Source organism: Camelus bactrianus, chromosome 7, assembly GCF_048773025.1.
Source record: "Camelus bactrianus isolate YW-2024 breed Bactrian camel chromosome 7, ASM4877302v1, whole genome shotgun sequence".
Classification (NCBI taxonomy): Eukaryota; Metazoa; Chordata; class Mammalia; order Artiodactyla; family Camelidae; genus Camelus; species Camelus bactrianus.
The window spans coordinates 42929450-42949999 of NC_133545.1; the positions used below are offsets into that span (position 1 = coordinate 42929450).

At 38.3% G+C, this 20550-nt stretch overlaps 1 protein-coding gene and 1 long non-coding RNA gene across 4 annotated transcripts in view; one reads left to right on the forward strand and one right to left on the reverse strand.

The window, feature by feature from the left end:
- Positions 1 to 2274, reverse strand: part of LOC123613429 (uncharacterized) — a 41196-nt gene extending 38922 nt beyond the window's left edge. For all 3 annotated transcript variants that reach the window (XR_012508145.1, XR_012508144.1, XR_012508143.1), the window contains exons 1-3: positions 1782 to 2274; positions 692 to 829; positions 19 to 111 (exon numbers count right to left, since the gene is read on the reverse strand). This is a non-coding gene — a long non-coding RNA (uncharacterized LOC123613429). The remainder of the gene's footprint in view (positions 1 to 18; positions 112 to 691; positions 830 to 1781) is intronic.
- Positions 2275 to 2512: 238 nt separating this feature from the next.
- HIBADH (3-hydroxyisobutyrate dehydrogenase) overlaps positions 2513 to 20550 on the forward strand; it is a 95899-nt gene continuing 77861 nt past the window's right edge. The window contains exons 1-3 of the mRNA XM_010971557.2: positions 2513 to 2713; positions 10499 to 10659; positions 18214 to 18323. Coding sequence (XP_010969859.1) covers positions 2623 to 2713; positions 10499 to 10659; positions 18214 to 18323 — 362 coding nt within the window. The 5' untranslated portion in view covers positions 2513 to 2622. The remainder of the gene's footprint in view (positions 2714 to 10498; positions 10660 to 18213; positions 18324 to 20550) is intronic.

The following is a 20550-nucleotide window of genomic DNA, read 5'->3' on the forward strand; positions in this document are numbered from 1 at the left end:
AAAAACCCAAGAATTTACCTTTGTCTTCCTCTTTGGATCCTAAGGTCCTAGCTGGTATGCCTTCTTTTCTCCACCTTTCAGTCTTACTGTTACGGAGCAAGGGTCATGTGCCTGCAGAGTGGAAAGCCAAACTCTGACAGTGGGTGTTTGCAGCAAAGTAAGGGTTTATTTGCACCATCCCAAGCAAGGAGAACAGGCAGTTCATGCTCAAAAGACCTGGGCTCCCCGATGGCTTTCAGGCAAATATATCTACTGCATCCTCCCAGAAGCAGAAGTCAAGAGCCTATGTTGCACTGAAACACAATTTCAAGAAAAACTATGTGGCAGAGACTTGGGGAGAAGTTGCAGTGCCTTTCCAACAAAGACATCAGTAAGGCAATCAAATAAAGCCAGCTGTGGCAGTAACTGCCTCTGCAATACAATAAGATCTGTGAGCACCTTCAAAGAGTAATAGTTACTTAAAAAAAATCATACTGCTTATGAGAAAACTTTTATGAAAATCTCAGAGCCTTAATTTATGAATCAGTACAGGAATTCTGGGAGGAGACATTAAATTACATGATGTAAGGATATGGAGAAATTGAGACTTATACCCTGGTCCTACTTAAGCAAAAAGAATCAAACTTTCAATGCTGCTCACTCTTTTTTCAAAGCCATCACATCAGTTAAAAAAAAAAGCCAATAAAAAGACCTCATGTGCAGCTGTAGCTCTGCTTGCTCTCTTTTCTGAACTTCTCCTCTCCCCTTCCAGCCCTAGGGAAACACCGTTTGTAGAGGCAGACTTTCGTAAAGCAATACTAATTTTCAAGAAGAGAGCCCCATAAACAACCTAGAGAAACAAAAACAGTAGCTCCCAATAAAAATGACAAAAACCATCTGATTGGATATAAAAACCTCAAGAGGACTGGGATATGCACTTTAGGAGCTGTGAGATCAAATTGATATGTTGGCCTGTGTTGTAAATAGCTCTGCTATGTAGGGTGACAGCTGAAAGGCAGACTGGCATTTCAGTCGTTAATTACACAAACCTGCAGGCTACATTTATTGGCTGCAGGACGTCTATTCCAGCTAAATCTTAAATAAACCAGGAAGAGAGGATCAGATAGGAAATGCTCCAGAAACCAGTAAATAGATTTGGGCAGGGACCCAGATCTAGGAGACTGTCCCAATAGCTGAAATAATTTTTTCTTCCCATTCTTCCTCCCTTCCTCCTTTTTGGTTGATGTGGAGTAGAGAGTTGGGGTGGAGAGACAGCCAAAGAAGGGAATTGTTTTTCTACCAGTTACCAATGGGAATCTTGCCCTCTGTACCAGTTTCTGGAAACATTGCTAGCATGCCCAGAACCCTGGGGGAGCCTGCTTGGAAATTATCCAATTCCTTTAGGTACTTTGAAATCCATGAGTGACTGGGCAGAGGTAAAAATGGTCAAAGTTAAATTTGTTGACTCTCCTACTTAGATTAAAAGGTTGGGTAAGAACCACCTAGGCAAATGAATAAATAAAATGAACTTATGGGGGTGGTGTACACCCAGGGGTTCCTATTGCCCTAGTCACTCCTCACTCTTTCCTCCAGTACTACCTTTCTGAAAAGGCCACAAGTCTTTCTTTCGTGTGCTCATGACACCCAATACAAAAGAGGTTAGTGGGGGAGGGGAAGCCCTGCAATTATGGCCAAAGGGCTGAGAGATTCAAATATGTACATCAAGCACAGGCAGAAGAATGAGCAAATCTCCTTCTCTCTGACAGATAAACGTATACACTATTTTCTGCATGTTCACTTACCTTCATTTTTGCTTGTGAAACGGATGCAGAATTTTCAAACATTAGAAAAATATATATTGGGATAAACAGTGCAAGTTCCTAGTAATTCTATCCTTCAAAGAGAACAGTGTTGTTTTTCTACTATTTTTCAGATCTGTGGAGAAACTGCTGGGGTAAATAAAATCAAATGGATTTGAAACAGTTACTACTGGTATTCATGGTAGATTTCTGTGACTGTTTCTCAATGAACAGACACTAAAAATACAAATGCTAACATTAGGAGACCCACATCATTGAGGTTAAAAATGGATCCCTGTACTGGGAGACCGCGAATTTCTGCTGTTGCCTAAATACTGCTGCAGCTGCCACGAGTCAAAGTTATGTCCTTGCCTGCAACACGCGCAGTTACGACACTCCGAGGGGGCGGCTCTGGGGGGTCAGGTGCTCCAAGGAGGCGGTAGAGACAGCCACCGCCTCCCACACACCCTCTGCCTTTCCGTAAACAAGGAGACTCCAGCCCGCGGTCTGTAAGTGAGGGAGGGGCTTGAGGTGGGGCCAGGGTTCACGACGTGAGCGTCAGAAAAGGCCTCCTATTGGTGGTTCGCGAAGGGCGGAGGAGAGAGGAATTCTGATTGGTCTTCTTCCCTGTCCGTAAGGGGATTGACCGCCCAGGTCCCGCCGGGCCGCGCCTCTCCGCTCCGCGCTCCTCCCCTTGCGGGTAGGTGCCCGCCCCGAGCGGCAGGGCGCGTGCGCGTGCGGCCCCACGCCGCAGTCGGGCCCGCCCGCCGCACCACGCACCCTAGCAGTCAGTGGGTGAGCCAAGTACCGCGGAGGTCACCGTGGGGAGGCGGGGCGGGGCAGCATGGCAGCCTCCTTACGGCTCCGTGGAGCCGCCTCCGGCCTCCGATACTGGAGCCGCCGGCAGCAGCCGGCAGCGGCCAACCTTGCAGCGGGTAAGGACCTCGCACTTTTTCTCCCCATCCCTCCTCCGGCCGCCGGCTTCCCGCGCCCAGACTGCCAGAGAGGTCCTCTCACCAGAGGCACTGCGGTTGGATCGGGGCTTTAACCCAGCATTTTGGCTGGTTCCAAGGCCTGGCCTCTTCTGCTGCTGCGGCTCGCGCTGCTAGTCTTCCCCTCACTCTCCCCACCCCAGATCCAGATGAATGGGGTTCAGCGTCGTTTCGGGACTTAGGAAGCGGTGGGAAGAGCTTGGGGTAAAGGGAGGAGTATTTAGGTTCGAGCCGTGTTTCTTTGGAGTTAGGGTGTTGAGGACAACTGGAGGGCCCAGCCCCGGGGGCGACCCCTGGGCTTGCAGCGCTGGCTGACCTTTCAACGCCCCCAGGGCGCACCCACAGTGAGCGCGCCCTCCAGCCGCTGGGCCTGATTTCTGTTTAACTACCTTAATTGTTTCCGATGTTTTTACACACGTGGCATCCGTATACAACCCGGGTGATCAGTCTTTCCCTCAAAGTTTTAAGTCACCCTTGACCGGCAGGGCGGGCTTCCCCAGCTTCTTCTCTGTAATTGTGCTACCTGATGATGGCACTTCTGTCAAATTATTAACCAGAATGCTTTCAACGTCCTGAAAATTGTGACCTGAACATATTTTGCCCCTCTCCCCGAATCCCCAAACCACTGTAAGTTATGGAGGTTAACCATTGATTTAGGAAAAGGCAATTTTTAGACCCACAGAGATCTAATAGTCTTTCATTTTTCAGATGAAGACCAGAAGCCCCTTGGATGAGTGAGTTAGGATATCACAACAGGATCTAGAAAGTAGTTCTTTATTCTTCCTGATTCTTGCACTTTCGACCACAGCAGGATTCCTCTCTCATTGAAAAATTGGTTGATTTGTGGGTTCACTGCCATTGTTTCCCTGTAAAAAAAATTTAGAGTTTTTACAATGCTGTGTTTTGCACGCTCATGTACTTGGGATTTTTGAAAAAGCCCTGGCATTATTTTTTTTCTGATCTTTACTTGAAAAAAAAAGTAGCGGGCTGGGAGTTGAATTCTTAACAGCCTCCCTTCCTCCCCCTCAGTAAAACCTAAGCAGAAGAGTGAATTTCCTTTCTGGCTTGAAAAGGGAAAGCTCCGTGTGATGCAAGAGAACAGATGTCTGATACAGAATCACAGTAATAAGATACAAACTCAGAGAATTTGCTCAACTTGAGTGTAACCACTGTTTGAGCTACATGTGTCGAACTACAAAAAAATGCCTCTCACATTGGAGATACTTTAAAAAAAAAAAGTCACTTTTCTGCGGTAGTAAATGTAGCACCAGTTTTCACATCAATGCACAGTTCTTTCAGTTTTGATTAGTCAAGGAAGACATATGTGCTATTTAGTGGTTTTACAAGGTGTTCTAATGATATTTTAATGAACCCTTGAAGTACCTTTCAGAGTTATGGAAGTTCTTACAATTCATGGTAGAAGAGTCTGAGGCCTATGACTATAATAATTTCTTCTGTAGACTGGAAAGGCCTCCCTTGAAATGCTGGTAGATTTGTGACAAATTTTGGGTAGCTTTTTGTTTCTGATTTTGGTGATGATTGTTTAAAATACTTCAGTAATTGTTTTTACTCAGTGGAATTGTTTTAAATGTTTTTGTTAATTTTAATTTACAAGAGTGTTAACTTTTTTGATGTTGGAGTCTTAAAAAATTACATGCCAGTTTAGAGTCTACGGACATTAAGAAAAAGAACCATGTTCAAATAGTAACATTATTTAGTGTTCTGATTTCTGTGGAATGTTTCCCTCCATGGTACCTTTAAGATGTTTATATCACGTGGAAGGTAATATTGTAAAGACCCATACAGTTATTTACAGTTTGAAAAAAATGAGATCTAAAAGTTATTGGTTAATAGCATATCTTAATTTTAAAATACTTAAAGCATCAAAAAGGAAATAGAAAAATGAGAAATATTAAACTAGACATATATTACTATTTCATCACCATTTAATAAAAGTAAGTTTTGTGTTTTATCTTAATGTAATTAAATTTAGCTTAAAACTTTTTTGTACGGGCAAAAAAATTACAGATGTTGACCCTCTACAGTCATTGTGATTCACTAACATATGTAAGGAAAAAGAATGTGTATCAGATCATCTTAAAGTGATCACCTGACCAAAAGTGGAGTGGGAAAATTAACCAGCATTATACACAGAAATGGGGATACATTTTTTTTTATTGTTGGCTCTTTTTATGTATATGAAATCTACTTTCAAAATAGCACAACTCATTGCATAAATAAAATGTATAAAAAAATAGCTTTTTTTTTTTTTTTTCACTTTACATTAGCTCTTAGGGTTGCATATGAAGCTCTGAAAAGTTGCACATGGCCCTGGGACCAAAAGTTGACTTTTAACTTGTGAAATTAATTACATAAGGAGAATACAGTTGACCCTTGAACAACATGGGTTTGAACTGCACGGGTTCGCTTATACGTGGGGTTTTTTTTTCGATGAATATGTACTACAGTTGGTTTAATCTGCAGATTTGGAACCATGGATATGGAGGGCCGACTATAAATTATACATGGATTTTGTGTGGAGCATCAGTGCCCCAAACCGACTCATTGTTCAAGGGTCAATTGTATTTACAAAATAACCTGACCCAAATAACAAAGGCCTTTATAGAGTAAGTTACTACCCTTAGTTTAGTAACTCTTAGTCTTGATGCAAAAAGAATGCTTATGACATAGTATGTGATAAAGTTGGATAAAAAGTTGTATATATAGTATAGTCTAATAATACAATGAAAAAATGCATTCAGAAGACTAGAAGGGCTGTACAAAATGCTAATTGATTATTTTTGGGTAATGAGATTAACTTTTCCCTTGTGACTTCATACTTTTTTGTGTTTTCCAGTTTTCTACAATGAATTACTTTGATGAGAGAAAAAAATGTTTGGAAATGTAAGATAACCTATTACCAATTTTTGCATTTTGAAACTTAGGGTAGCCTGATTTTTGGTAGCGCTTCATGCTATCAAGATATGGATAATTTTGCCCATGTCTCATTGGAGAAAGAGGTCATAATCTATAAATATGTATAAATTTAGAAATTAACTGTGCCAAATTTTCTGGCTAGTTTCTTTACCAGTCAGCCATTGTCACCTTTGTGTTGTGTTGACTGATTTTCTTCCAGCTTCGTTTTATCTGTGATCTGACTCTTATTTCCACACACAAATGTGTGTGACTCTTTTATGGGAAGATGTAGTATTTAAGTTTGAAAGTTTGTGGGGTAATAATAATGCCATTATACTCTTGAATTTCTGCCCATTTGGGAACAAATTCTTCTGTATTGTCCAAGCACTCCTGATGTGTCACCTTAACTAAAAACTGTATCCTCAGGTACAGGGCATCCCTCAAAGTATTCTCTATACTTTTTCCAACTCTCTGGCTCTTTTAACCTTGTAGGCAAAAAGGGGCATTTGGCATAGCTTGTATCCCAGTGGTTATTGTTAGTAAAAATAGGAAATCGTACTTACTCTCAATTGCCAGGCTCTGTTTAATACTTCACATGTGTTGTCTCAAGTAGTACTTCCAATAACCTTCTGAACTAGTTACTCTTGTTGATAAAACTTAATGTCTGCAGAAGTTAAGTAACTTGTTAGTTCAAGGGCATACATCTGAGAAGTGACCTCACCTGGGTAGGAACTTAGGCCTTCTAAACTCAGAGAACTTCTTAAATGTTATCACCATCAGTAAATAACCTCTTCTCCTTTGACATCACATCATCTAATTATACTACCCTTTCTCTAACTTTACCACAAGCAAAGATGAAATGAAGAGAACAGCTGAGCCCATCTTAAACGCTTCATTTTCATTTTGACCCATTTGGAATTGGGCCTCATTATTCTTGACCTCAACTTTAACAACTAACAGCAGCACTCTACTTCAGCTCTTCTAGGATCTCATCACTGGGAATTGCTGTACTGCCAGTATTTCAAAAACTGAACTGGCCTTCTGGTTGATATAACCCTCCTCTGATCCTTGTTCTGCTAACCAAATGGCTGTTTACCATCATTGCACCTTTGCATTTGAGCCCTGTCTTCACTCCACCCCCTACCCCCCATTTTATTAAGTTCCTCTCTAGGTTTGTCTGTATCCAGCTTCACAGTTACTTATGATCAGGAATTTTGATGATGCCTTTTTTTTTCCCCCTCAATCTCCTGCTCTTATTCTGGGTAACCTCCATTGTCTATGGTCTGTCTTCTTCCTCCTGGCTGCCACTTACATAGTGACTCACAGGAGTTTGCTCATTAGATATAATCTTTTCTTTAATCTCTAGCTCATTCCCTATTATATATTCAGATTTTTCAGAGCATTTCCAAATCTTTTACTTGGGGCTGCCGGTCCGAGAACTGTCATTTGCAGGGAGATGGCATTACTATAATTGGTTTAGAAAGAATTTGGAACTTGATCCTGGATCTGGGAGGAAAGGATATTGAACAGTCAACCTGCAGTGTTTGTTTAATGGTTGCTGCAATACAAATTACCTTTGATAGATCCGCTTTATCACTATCTTTGGTCTTGCTTCAGTACTGACTTTTATCCCCCAAATGCCCATTTGATGAAACCTCTCTTGTCATTTATTCATATAACATTATTAAATGCTCACTGTGTGCCAATTTATTTATTTCATTTCATTATAACAGTAGTTATAAAAGTTACATGCTCATGGTAAAAACATGGTAAAAAAAGGTTATAAAATAAAAAATAAGAGTCTTTTTTCTAACTCTAATAAATCAGTCCAACTTTCTAGCTGTATATACTGTTTCTTATGTACCTTACAGAAATTTGGAAAAACTTAATGCATATATATTCTTTTTTCTCCTCATACACTGTATGTTATTTTATATAATGCCCTGCATCTTGCTTTTTTTCACTTAATAAAATATCCTGGAGATTTTTTCCTTGTGCTTTTAGATAGATAGGTCACATTCTTCTGCACTTTGTGTAGTATTTCACTGTATTGATTTTCTATGAATTATCAAGTGTCCTGTTAGTGTATATTTAGTTATTATGAATTAAGAGCCCTGTTAAGGTGTTTAGTTATTTACAATTTTTCTGTTGTTACAAACAGTGCTATAATAAAGTATATTTTGTGTTGTTCAGAGTTTATATATAGTAGCTGTTGGCAAACTGTGGCCCAGTAACTGGGCCCCTATTTTTGTAAGCAAAATTGTATTGGAACATAAGCATAGCCATTTGTTTTTATATTGTCTGTGGCTGCTTTAGAACTAGAATAGATGAGTTGAATAGTTGTGCCTGAGGCCTCATGGCCCAAAGCTGAAATTATTTACTACCTCACCCTTTAAGAAGTGTGCTGACCCCTCACCTGTAGTATAAATTCCTAGAAATGAAATTACTGGGTCAAAGGGTATGCATATTTTAAATTTAAACTTTATAGTAAAATTCAAATGTGTATCTTTTTTCAAATTGCCACCCAAACAGTTGACATAGTTATAATTCTACAGTGTATGAGAGTATATGTTTTTATCAGTCCTTCCTTGCCAGTTGTGAGTTTTATCAAAGAAACCCGTTTGTCCAGCTGATAGGTTAAAATGGTATTATGTTGCTTTGTTGTTGTAGAAAGAGTGGAGGGCAGTTAAAAGTGAAGAACCTAGAGTCACATTGGCTGGATTTGAATCTTAGCTTTACAGCTTCGCAGTCTTGGGCATTTTATTTAAACTAACTTAAGTGTCAGGGATCTGAGCCTGAAGTTGGGCTTAACTATGGGATGTGGTGACACTGCTATTCATAAAGTGCTTCGTATAGTGTCCGGCATGTAGTAAAATTGCCACAAGTGTTAACTTTTATTATTCATGTTTTCTTGGTTTCCCTGTTTTTGCATATGCTCATGTGCATGCGCATTCCACTTTTATATGCAGTTCCCTTTGTTCCTACCCATCCTAGAATACTCAGGTCAAATGCTACCTTTATCAGGTTCCCAAACCAGATGAGTTCTCCCTTTGTAGCAGCATTGTTTTTCATGCTTTATCATTTACTTTCTTGTTTTAGTTTTCCTCTTGGATTTTAAGCTGCTTGAGAGGAAGGACTGTGTGTCATTTGTGTCTTCGGTGGCGTCTGCCATGATAGTTGTTCCATGTTTGTTGAATTTGTGAATGAATTATGGCTCTACCTTGCCATACTTACTGTTTGACTTAGAGCAAATTGCCTGTTAAAATTAACTGCATTTAAATAACAATCTTCCTAGTTTCTGATGTTTTTGGTTAAATCATTCCTCTCCAAGCTTAACAGAGTGGTCTGGCACACTAATTATTAGTATTAATTAGAGTTCTTCTACAGAGTATACTTCTCATTCTGTTTAATATCAGAATAAAAAATTAAGTTAGGTCTCATTTCTCCATCATTCAACTCCTTGTGGACCAGAAAGTTAGGGACAGGACTCCTGTCACAGCCAGTGTGTTAAACTCAGCACTGCACAGGAACGACCCCCATCTTTAATGGCCAGGTTAGAGGCAGTCATGGAGTTCATAAGAATTAAACATGCTTCTAACCCAAGAAGCCTTCTATTTCTTAAGCATTAAGGCTTCAAAAAATTTGCTTTTAGGAAATCTCATTACATTCAGGTTAAGTCAAAGGAAGAGCAGGGATCCATCAGTTGAGAGGATCTGAAACTTAAAAGGGTGACTATGACAGTTGGTGAATTGCACAGTTTTAAAACTGCAGTCCTTGAAAGAAAAAGGAAAAATACAGCTGGGAAATGATAGAGGAAAGAGCAAGTGGAGTTATTTCTCTGTCTTCTCTCACTAGACTGTGAGATTTTGAGGACAAGGACCAGATCCTGCATGTGTCTGTCTCTGAGCTCTGTCATGGTACTTCACGCAGTAAATATTTGTTGAGTGGAGTTCTAAATCTGGAAATGGAGAAGTAGTGTCTAATGTTATTTTCATGGTAATGCAAAGCCTGTCTACTCTTTTGCAAAAAGCATTACCTTGAATTGTATTCCCCAGTGTGAGTTAAAAAAGCCTTTTGTGAAAAGGAAGAAAATCAAATAAAACAAAACCTGCATAAAAAGTTTTAAGAAGTTTTCCTTTTCTGTAAATGGAGATTCCTCTTCTCAGAAAGTGCATGGAGTTGTTAGCCCAAGTTCCTGTTACCCTTGCCATGCAAAGCCCATGGATATGTCCCCCTTCTTTCTCCTAGGACCCCATTTATAAACTGTGACTTTAGGCCAAAATGCTTTCTTGCGGGTTTAACATTTTATTAAGATTGTTGTTATATCATTGGAGGGGATGGTTTCTGTAAGTGTAGAGGTGGGAAGGCAAAAAGTTTTCCCATTCTTGGACCTTGTCCAAGATACAGGTTTTATTGAATACTTTCAAAAAAACTTTTTAATACACATTATTAAAGAAGATAATTTAGATAAGAGGAATCTAGGACACGTCACCTAACAGGTAAAGTACATAATAGGCATTTAATAAATGATAACATTATTAACTTTACTGTTAAAAATGGTAAAGGGATGTTACAGAGGTAGAAAATAGAAGAGAGATGGCTTCAAATTTTATGATTGTTTCCTGGAGAACTAAATAATTAGAAGTTAGTCTGCCGGTATGATGTTGATATCTTCAAATGATCGTTAGTTTAAAAGTAACCTTTAAAAATCTTTTTTAATAGAAAAATCCAAATGACAATTATTAATATTGAGTGAATATGTACAATAAAGCATGTTATCTGCTCCTGTTGAAAATAATGTATTGAAATCAGTGTGTTCTAGGTCAATGGCTTCTAAGACTCCTGTTGGATTCATTGGAGTAGGCAACATGGGGAATCCAATGGCAAGAAATCTCATGAAACATGGCTATCCGCTCATTATTTATGATGTGTTCCCTGATGCATGCAAAGAGTTTGTAGATGCAGGTGAACAGGTAAGACCTTTCCTTAAGGTTTTTTTTTAGATTTTGATATTTAAAAATGACTATACATTCAAATAAGTGATAGCTTCTTAGATGTATACATAATTGATTTGTAAAGCTAATTCATTGTTAGTTTTATTTCTGTATGTAATATTATATATGTATATATTCTATATATTATATAAGATGTAAGATAAGTGTACTCACACATACATACACACGCACAGGAGACAGTGTACTAGTCACTGAATTTAGAGTTTTCTTTTTCCAAAAATGAAGGAAATTCTTCTTGTACAAGTTGTAGAGTGGTAACTGAGGACTGAATGTAATCCCAGAACTGGGAGAATACTACAAAATTCCTGAGAAATAAAGAAAAAGTTTAGAGAACAAATAGACAGTCAACTTCTGGATAACAGACTTGAAATAAAGACTGAGAAATACGACGCCTACGTAAAGAGCATCCCGTTTGCAGAGCCGAGTGTCCTCCGCCTCCCTCCCTTTGCTGGTTTGTTTGCCGTATGGGGATGGCAGCAGTGTTGTTTGGGGATGAGTGAGTATCTTCTTGGAACTTTTCCAAGGGTGGTGCTGTGGCTGCTTATGCTCATACAGTCTCTGAATATTAACACTGACACCAGTCCAGCAGGCTTACTCATGACCTTAAATAGCTTAGGGACTTAGTAGACTTGTTGGAGAGATTTGATTCACCCCAGACTGAATAACGTTCCAGAAATTTGTGTGTGTGTGTGTTTATGAAAATTCACATGCGTTTCTCTTTCCCTTCCTACCCCCTTCAAATAATAGGTGGATATTGAATGGAAACTGATATACCCTAGACTGGCAAAGCAGTCTTAACAAAACAGGTGATAGGGCCTTCACTAATGTACTAATTTAATGTTTCTTTAGTACTTTCTATGTGCTAGGCACTGGGAATATAGCCTAGAACAAAATAGTCACAGTTTACCTTTGAGGACCAATAGGAGGTGTTAGATTATCAAATCACACAAATACGTGATTTCAAACTGTGAAAGTTGAAAGAAAAAGACTCTCATCGGTTTTCAGTAAAATATGCATTACGCTGGGTGAGAGGGCAGTTAGGGAAGTTCTCTCTGAGACTAGACATTTAGGCAACACAAGAATAAGGGGCTTTTATCCAAATGAAGAATGAGGACAAAGGAGCAATTTTATTTAAAAATGGAAGCCTCAGTCACCAGGTTTCTAGAGATTTCTACTTGAGGTCAACTGATATAGAATGAGTACCTCCCATATGTCCAGTAGTCCACCTAATCCTGTGGAGAGTAAACCAGGTTGAATTGGATGTGGCAATGTATTAGATGTGTCTCAGGTGGCAAGACTAAATAACATTTTAAGAGAGTTTCTACTAAAATTATATTCTGACTATAATAAAGTGCTGAAGCAGTTTTTGAGGGGAAAAATAATAAGTAACTATTAAGAGTTATTTCATTTCTGATAGAGAACTACATAAATATTGAGTATAATCTTTGCATATCTACAAACAGAACTGCTGTAGTCTTAAATGAAAGTCATGGAGACAAGATCTCTCAGATTGCTGAGTAGAAATCAGAAGGTTCTAGGACACAGACTCTGTTATTAGATTTTTCTTCTTTTCTTCCTTGAGATGTGTAAGTGGGTGTGAGGAAGGAAAGAAGATGGATTCTGGGTAGCTGCCTCTCCCTATCAGTGAAGAGTGAAGACTTGTCTTAGCTTCATGCCTGCAGCTCCCACCCCTGCCCCCAGCACTCGGTGGGAAAAGTTCTGTGGGTGGTTCACACTGAGGCGGCAAGCCTGGAAGGCAGAATGCTCTTTTCCCACGTCCCATCTCTCACATCTCTGGTTCCCTTAAGAGTCTTGACTCTAAGAGGTCCTCTGAGTATTGATTATAACAGCAATGGAGGTCAGGGGAATGTGAAACTTAGATAAATGAAGGGGGAAGGGTAGAGGGTAAAAAAGCTTTGGTCGCAGAGGGAAATACCCTGTCATAATAAAATGAAACATTTGTTGATAAATGATTTATGCTGGCCGCTTAAAAACCATTTTGAACAGTGGCAACGTCATTTGAATAAGTGTGATTTCCTAAAAGCCCTACTTTAAAAGGTAATGTTAATTTGGATGAATGACTTCTGATATATTAAAATGTCAGCATTATTATTTCATAGCTATATTGAGTTTAAATATGTTTGCTAAAAGAAAAGGTGAGTTTCATTCGACTACTAAGAAAAGATAAGATGGGATAAGATGAAAAAATGTCAGTGAAAACCTTGAAACTTCTTGCCGTTGTGTATGGTAGTGCAATGAATGGATTAAGAGTTCAGAAATTCAGAGTATGTTTGAGTTGACTTTTAGATTTTAAGGACAAGTGTCCCTTTCTTCTCCTAATGTGACTATTTCAAGTGAAGCTGATGAAATGGTAGCCAGAGGAAACGAAATCTTTTCCCCCAAAGTTTGCAGGAAAATCTGGTTAGTTGATTTCTTATGTCAGCTGTGCTTTCAGTGGGAAATTTGCAGGGAGAGAAAGTACCAAACTAGACATATCTGGATAGAAAAGCAGTCAACTGGTTCCAAATATCTTTGGACATCTCCTTGAGGAAGTACTCTTTCTTTCCTTCTTTCTTTTTTAAATAAGCAGGAACTAGGGATTTGTTGTTTTGTGTACCTGAAGAGTTGGGGAATGGTCTGAACCCAGGCACAGCTGAATTTTGGGCATAGATGTAATCAGATTCCTTTCTGTCTTGGATTCTTGGCTCTGCTTCCTCAGGCAGGCAGGCTCTTCTCTCCTGCGAGATGGCCACCTGCAGTTTTAGGTGAAGAAGTGTTTAGGATGTTACCAGCCTGGAGGTTTTTCTTCAAGCTGTACCTAATAGTAAAAAATACTACGTGGGTTATGAAGCAAATAAAAACTTTGACATGTGTCACGTGTCTCGTATTTAACAAACTTATTCATGCCCTTACATGTTAACCAGTTCTATTAGGGTATTTATAATTGGTTAAATATGTTATTTGTTGTCATTTCCATAAAAAATTTGAGCCTTCCTCTTTCAGTGTCCCTTAATCAATCTTTATTTCTACTAAAAACTCAGTCTTAAACTACAATGCATCATTTTGACTTCTAGCATCTTGTCTAAGAATGTAACTCATGATAATTATCAAGCCCTTTGGTATTAGAAATCATGAGTCAATAAATTGTGAATGTATTGGTTAGTAAGCATAAACCCTGGAACCGGACTGTGGGGGCTCAAGTCACAGCTCTGTCATGTCCTGGCTGTGTGACTTTAGACAGATTATTTAACCTAAAATTTCTCATCTTATAAAACGAAAATAGTAATAGTACCTTCTTCTTAGTTGTAGAGAAGCTGGCGCATACAAAATACTATCACTGTTGCTACTACTATTACTACTGTTAATGATTGTTGCTTTAGCATCTATACCATATTTCTCCCAAATCTTCATTCCCCAACACCACACATAGAAACACACGACTGTCTTGGCTGAGTCACTGAGTCCAGAGTTATTTGGAAGAGAATTGTAGACATTTTTAAATGAAAGAATGACGATAAAAATTAAAACTAAATTAGGTGACAAGGGGATTTGACTGCATCTCTCCTTAATATATTCTGCACAGTCCCTTGTGTTCACTTTTATTTTACGGAAGATACCAATTTCTCTTTTTAAGCCTTAGTGTCAAGGGCATGTGACTTGTGCTTCATTTCCATTTTCATTTTCTAGGAATTTCCAGGAGGTGCCTCTGATCTGTGCCAAATGTCTTGGGACTTATGTACCATTTCTGTGTGAGTTTTCTGGTTGAACTAGGCTTAATTAGATTCTCTTTTGTTTTCTCTTTAAAAACTTGGACACCATTTTGTTGTTCCTGGGTTGTAACACTGAACATGTTTGGTTTAGTAATTCTCTTGGGATCTAATCTGGCAACCACTTGGGTCTTGTTAAATGAGAACTTTAAAAGCCTCTTGCTGAGTGGGCTTCATCATTGTTGACCAAATGTTTCAAGATGTAGGCACAAACTTTTTTGGTCAGTTTTTCAAATGTAGTGCAATTTTGAAATAACAGTATGCTTTTCTGCTTGGAAAGATTGAAATACACTGAGTAGCAGGTTTAACCAAGGTCATGTTCATCTTGTTACTTTGCAAGTTTCTCTCACCCATTTGGTTTACTTGGAAGTGGTACTGAGCTCGACCTGTGTGCCTATTTTTGTCTAGAAGAGATAGCGAGATTTTCCTCTTTAGGTAATATCACTAAGTTAACTGTTGCCTCCTCATGGATATGTAAACAGGAGGTGCAGTTCCTTCTGATTCTTCTGGGCCCTGATGGGCACCGTAATGCCTCCCTTCCCTGACCCAGCAAAGCAGATTTTGTCTTTAATCTGTCAAGTCTTCTACTCTTTGTCTTGTACACTTGCCGTTAATGCTTGCCAGTGTACAGATGAATCTAAATCCAGAGAAATTGGTTGCAAAAATTCTTAAAAGACTGTAGATACCATGAAGGGAACCAATCTCCTATAGTCAAAATTGAGACAATGGAAAGGTAGAGTCATCTTAATTCATAATGGTGTAAGAATGGGAGGCAGTTGGAATTAGCAAGACATCTTTCTGGGATGGCCTTGACAGTCAGAGCAGAGCCACGGTCCAAAGTCAGCCGGTCAGTGACTGCCTGAGATGTGGAGGTGTGGGTGTCCTGCTAATGCTATACATTTATGCAGAGTCATTCATTGCACATGCTTCCTATCCCATTAGCCCTTTTTCACAGAGGCAGTATCTTCCTAGAACTGAAGGCTGCTAAATATGAAAAATTTCTTTGTGTAAGTTTCCTTTTACTTTGGAGATAGAAACCCTTAAAGATAATCCAAATCACTATTCTTATTTTGTAAATTCATACACGAAAGCCAGAGAGGTTAAGTGATTTGCACAAAAGCACACATGACTTAGTGGCTGAGCTGTAACTAAACCTGAGTCTCTGGCTTTCCAAATAAGAGTTCCTTTCACTGATCCATGATGTCTTTGCTTATCCATTCAATTAGCAAATGTAATTGAACAGACTCTAATTAGTTTGGCTCCTATAGGCTTTTGTGGTTAGTGTCAGACTGGCAACAAGGTTTGTTTTTTTCCTGCTAGCTTTTGAGTCGTGGCCAAATTTTGTTAGTCAATTATTTCAAAGTCTTGAAGTCATTACATGGAAGGCAAGATGATTTGAATAACTGGACACACATGTCTGTCTATCTGTCTAATAAACATGCCTTCTGTAGTGCAAATTAGAGGATGTTATTATAATGCACCAAATGTATATAGTCATTAGATATGGAGCAGTTGTAGCCAGTACGGTGGTGACATTGCAGCTATCACTATCATTGTGTGTTTTTTCCGGACCTGTGAGTTTTGACATTGCTTTCCTATATAATTGAGGGGTTAGCAGTACTCTGGCAACCCAAGCATCCCAAGAAGCAGATGCTAGGGATGCAGGGGGCTGATTGGCCACCCCATGCACTTGGCAGTTGCATGAATTGGCACTGCCAGTTCATGGGCACGAGAAGCTTGGAGGTGTGAAGTATTCCTAGATCTGTAAGCTAATTGTCGGTGCCCCTGAGGGCACCTCTCAAGGAGTTATCTAGATGGAATTGAATTTCCTTCAGTGGAAGAGACTCAGTTCCTAAGAGAAAGTCTGAAGTTGACTCTTCAACCTCATGGCTTACTTGCTGCAGCCCCTGAAAGATCAGGGAGGATGAAGCTGCAATAGGAGGAAAGGCCAGTGAAAGGTATGCCACCGTTTTGCATGTATTTAACACTTCATTTAAGTGGGATGAACAGATAGGGCTCTCTGTGTTACCCATGTTCTTGACACAGTCCAGGAGTAGAGAATTATGACTCCTACAAGTTTTCTTTTCTTATCTCCTCATCTTACTGAGCTGCCCCCCCCCCCCTTGAGTAAACTTGAATTGTTTGCCAGGAAATAGTTGCCTCTTTTTGAATCTCAGTATTTATTTGGGTAGGAAAGGTTTTCCTCTCACTTAAGTATTTCTTTGTAATTTGGTGGAAAAAAAATTTTTTCCAGAATTACTTGTGGTAAATCCCTGTTATATACCAAAATATACATGTTGAATGTGCCACGTTGTAGACTCTTAAAATGCTGTATTGCCTTTAGAATGAAACATTGAAAGAATCTGAGATATTTTATATTATCATTTAATGTTAATACACAAAGTGATAGGATACTTGATTGTCTGAAATTTTAAAGTACACGTTATGAAATTACTTTGTGTTAAAGCTGCATTTATCCAGACTTGATTTAGAAGCTGCTAGTCTCATATGGAAAATTGAAATGTAATTACTTGTAGCTTGTAATATTTAGATTACATACTATGTTTGGCTTCTCATTCTTTCACTTTCATCAACTGCACATCAAAGACAAAAAGAAAGTGTTCTGTATACTTCCAGCACGTGAATAGTAGAGGCATTCCCATTCCTAAGATGCTTACTGCCACTTCATGTTTCCTAGTAGAAGATGTGTCAATTTCTAATACATATGTAAATCATCCTACGGAGAAATCTTCGGTTATCCTCATGATAGTCTTTTGTCTTTTTTTTTCAAAGAAAGAAAGGGCTTTGGAAAGGAGCTTTTGTGACAATTGGGGTCATGGATTCTTCCTGTTAAAGGAGAGTTTGAGTCAAGAAGTGAGCTCCTGGTCTCTTCTGGCCTCTGTGGTTGCTAGCCGGCTGGCCAGGTGTATCATGCTATATATATGTGAGAGAGCGGGGTTGGGGAGAATGTGGGTGAGGGTATGTATACCCACCCATGTACACATATGTACAGAGGATGGACAGAGCAGCTTTCCTCTACAGTATATTCGTGATCATCATGAAAGCAGATATCAGGGTTGCAGGGAGAGTGTACCTTGATGCCTCTTGGTGTGTCTTTCTTGCGTATGTGGTTTCCATACGAGTCCTGGCAGCTCTCAGGCTTCATGGTGGTATTTGCAGTCAGTGCAGTAAAGGCTTATGTCCTTGTCCTGAATTTTTCTTGTCTGAATCAGGCTTAATTTTTTTTTTCCCCTTGAAAATAGACACTGGAGGATAGTGGTAATGGGGGCTTGAGAATTTACTAGGGGATTTTGAAATAACTGGTGAATCCTGTAGATTGGCTACCAGGTCTGTTGTGCCAGAATGCTTTTCTTAGTGCATCTACCCAAAAAAAGTATGCTGTTTAAGAATCCATGTTGGAGGAATCCCTGAGAAGTGTGTCTGTTCCCAGGACTGTGAAGTTTTGCCCTTTTCCCCCTCAACTCATTTCACACTTTTTAAAAGTAAACAGTGGATGTGATTGATTCCATAGAAACTCCATCTGTATGTGTGTGAAGAATGGACTCTATTTTAGGCAGTAGGTTTGTTTGTTTGTTTGTTTGTTTGTTTTTTGTCATTTGAAAATGGATTAGTTTTTATTCACTGTCACTATTACAGGGGTGCATAAAAAGTGGATCCTACTTGTGCTCTAGAAGCTGCTTACATTTTAATTGAAATAATGTGCCTTTGCAATTTTTTTTTGAAGGTAGTGTCTTCCCCAGCAGATGTAGCTGAAAAAGCTGACAGAATTATTACAATGTTGCCCACCAGTATCAATGCAATAGAAGCTTATTCTGGAGCAAATGGAATTCTAAAGTATGTATTTCTCAACTGTAGATATTTTTCTGTTAATGATAGTTTATGAATTTCACATTTGTTAGAACTGTTATGAAACTGCAGTTATGTTTGTTAAATCTTCTTGTACTGTTTTCTTATGTCTTAAAAGTCAATGGTGTGGTTTCTCTCTCATTGTAAAGGGTTTATTTTTCCCTGAAGTCAAGTATGTGACTTTTGGGATTGATTTTTTTTTTGTTCTTTTTTTTTGCTTCTGTTTCTTTCCTTTCACTCTTGCATTAAACTTACACTTTCATTGGTAACATGTTTAAGAGACTTTTAAGGTTGCATTTTAAACTGTACAAATGTTACAAGCATAATTTTCTTATGGTTTATGGAAACTCAGGAAAAGGTTTCTATGAAAAATAAAACCAAGCATTGGAAAGAACACCATTATTTAAAATTCATTATATAATAAAAGTTATTGTATGTCCTCTGGGTTAGTACATCTGTAGTAAGAACTTTGAGAAGTTGAAATTAAAGATTAGCAGTAGCTCTTTAAATAATATGTGATTTAGGTTAGAGTTTCCTACCCAGTGCCTGGCTTCCCTGGCTTTGTGAACCTTTTGGTTAATTGCTACCTATTGCCAACCCTTGTGGTTATGTTGGGATGACAGCGGTTGAATTCCCAATTTAGTTTTCTGGTCTTACTAATTCCTGTCCCTAACTTGTTTTGTTGTTGAATTTCAGCAAAAAGCTAGAACAAACTGGTAGGCATTGTAGACACATGAAGGGCTAAAAGAAGAGTTTAACTTCCTGAGTCTGTAATATATGAAATTTGAGGTTTTTGGGAAATTGAATTGCTTTGGAAAATTAACAGACTTAGAAGCAAAAAACACTTGAATACTAGGCAGAAAGCTGATAAGATAAATGTTTAGATTTCAGGGAAAGTTGAAAGACACTTATTTTGGATGGAGCCCTCAGGCTCACAATGTGTGTGGTCCTGAGGTGACCTAGCTGTCTCATTACCTACTCTGTTCCAATTATGACCCTGCTTTACTGCTCAAGGAAAAGTTAACTAAAAATTTTGTAGCGACAAAATCCTACGTTTATTAATATCCTTATTTAAGAAATATGGTGGCCAGCCACCAGGGCAGTTTTGTCTAGGGAGTGCTTTGAAAGAGTAAGGCTGTACATTGAACTGTAATTTGCTTCTCGTGGGTGGTTCTTTATTTTCTTTTGGGTCAGGATCATTTCTCCACACCCAGTGCATGTATAATTTTTGAGACGATCACCCATTTGCTTAAAGATTTAAGATCTTAAAAATATGAATATCACAGAAGACTGGTAAACTTAATTCTTATCTTTTAGGTTATATAAAGTGAAACTCCACACACTGAGGTGATCTATAACAGAGTATGCTATTTCTTTTCTGTGGAATATACCCAATCATTGCATTTTGATCAGAATAATTCATATGTCTAAAATTGTTCTTTAAAGCTTTTGTGTGCTATTTTTTTTCTAAGAAAAACATTTTCTTTTTTTGTAGTTTTTAAGCAATGATTTTCTGTTTTCCCTTCAATATTTATATTTATTCAGTTCTAATTTTTCAGTCATAATTATGATTAAATGTCTTCCAGGTTAGTTTATCTGTAGTGAGAACTTTGAGAAGTTTGATTTAAAGGTTAGCCATACCCCTTTAAGTATAATTTAAGTCAGAGTTTCCAAGCCAGTGAATCCATAGATAATAGACTGTAGGGAACTATATAGGTATATAGTCTGCATTTATAGTATAAACAAAGCTGTTTTACTTTAAGAATATCATTTAAATATTGATATAAAATATGATATATGAAAAGACTCCTCCCCTCTTTCATCAATGTATGTATATGAATTTACCATATAGAATAAAAAGACTGAGATTTCTAGGTCCATTTCTATATTTTTCTTTCTGCCTGTTTGATGTTTTATTTTGTCTTTAAAAAGTTACAGTTATTAAAGAATATGCCATCCTAAAGCTAATGGCTAAATTTTGATTGCTTTTGTTCATTCTACCTAGTGGAAATGAAATGGAGATGTGAAATTTGCAATATGACTTGTTAAAGACAAGTAAATTACTTTTTAAAGAGACCCAGTTACTTTACAAACAAAAATTTAAATCCTACCAAATAACCCTTTTAAAGTTAATAGGTGTTTTAAATTGCTTACATCTTAGCCTGAAAGCAGAATTTATGCTGTGTAGTTTATTAGATTATTTTTGTTTGAAAGA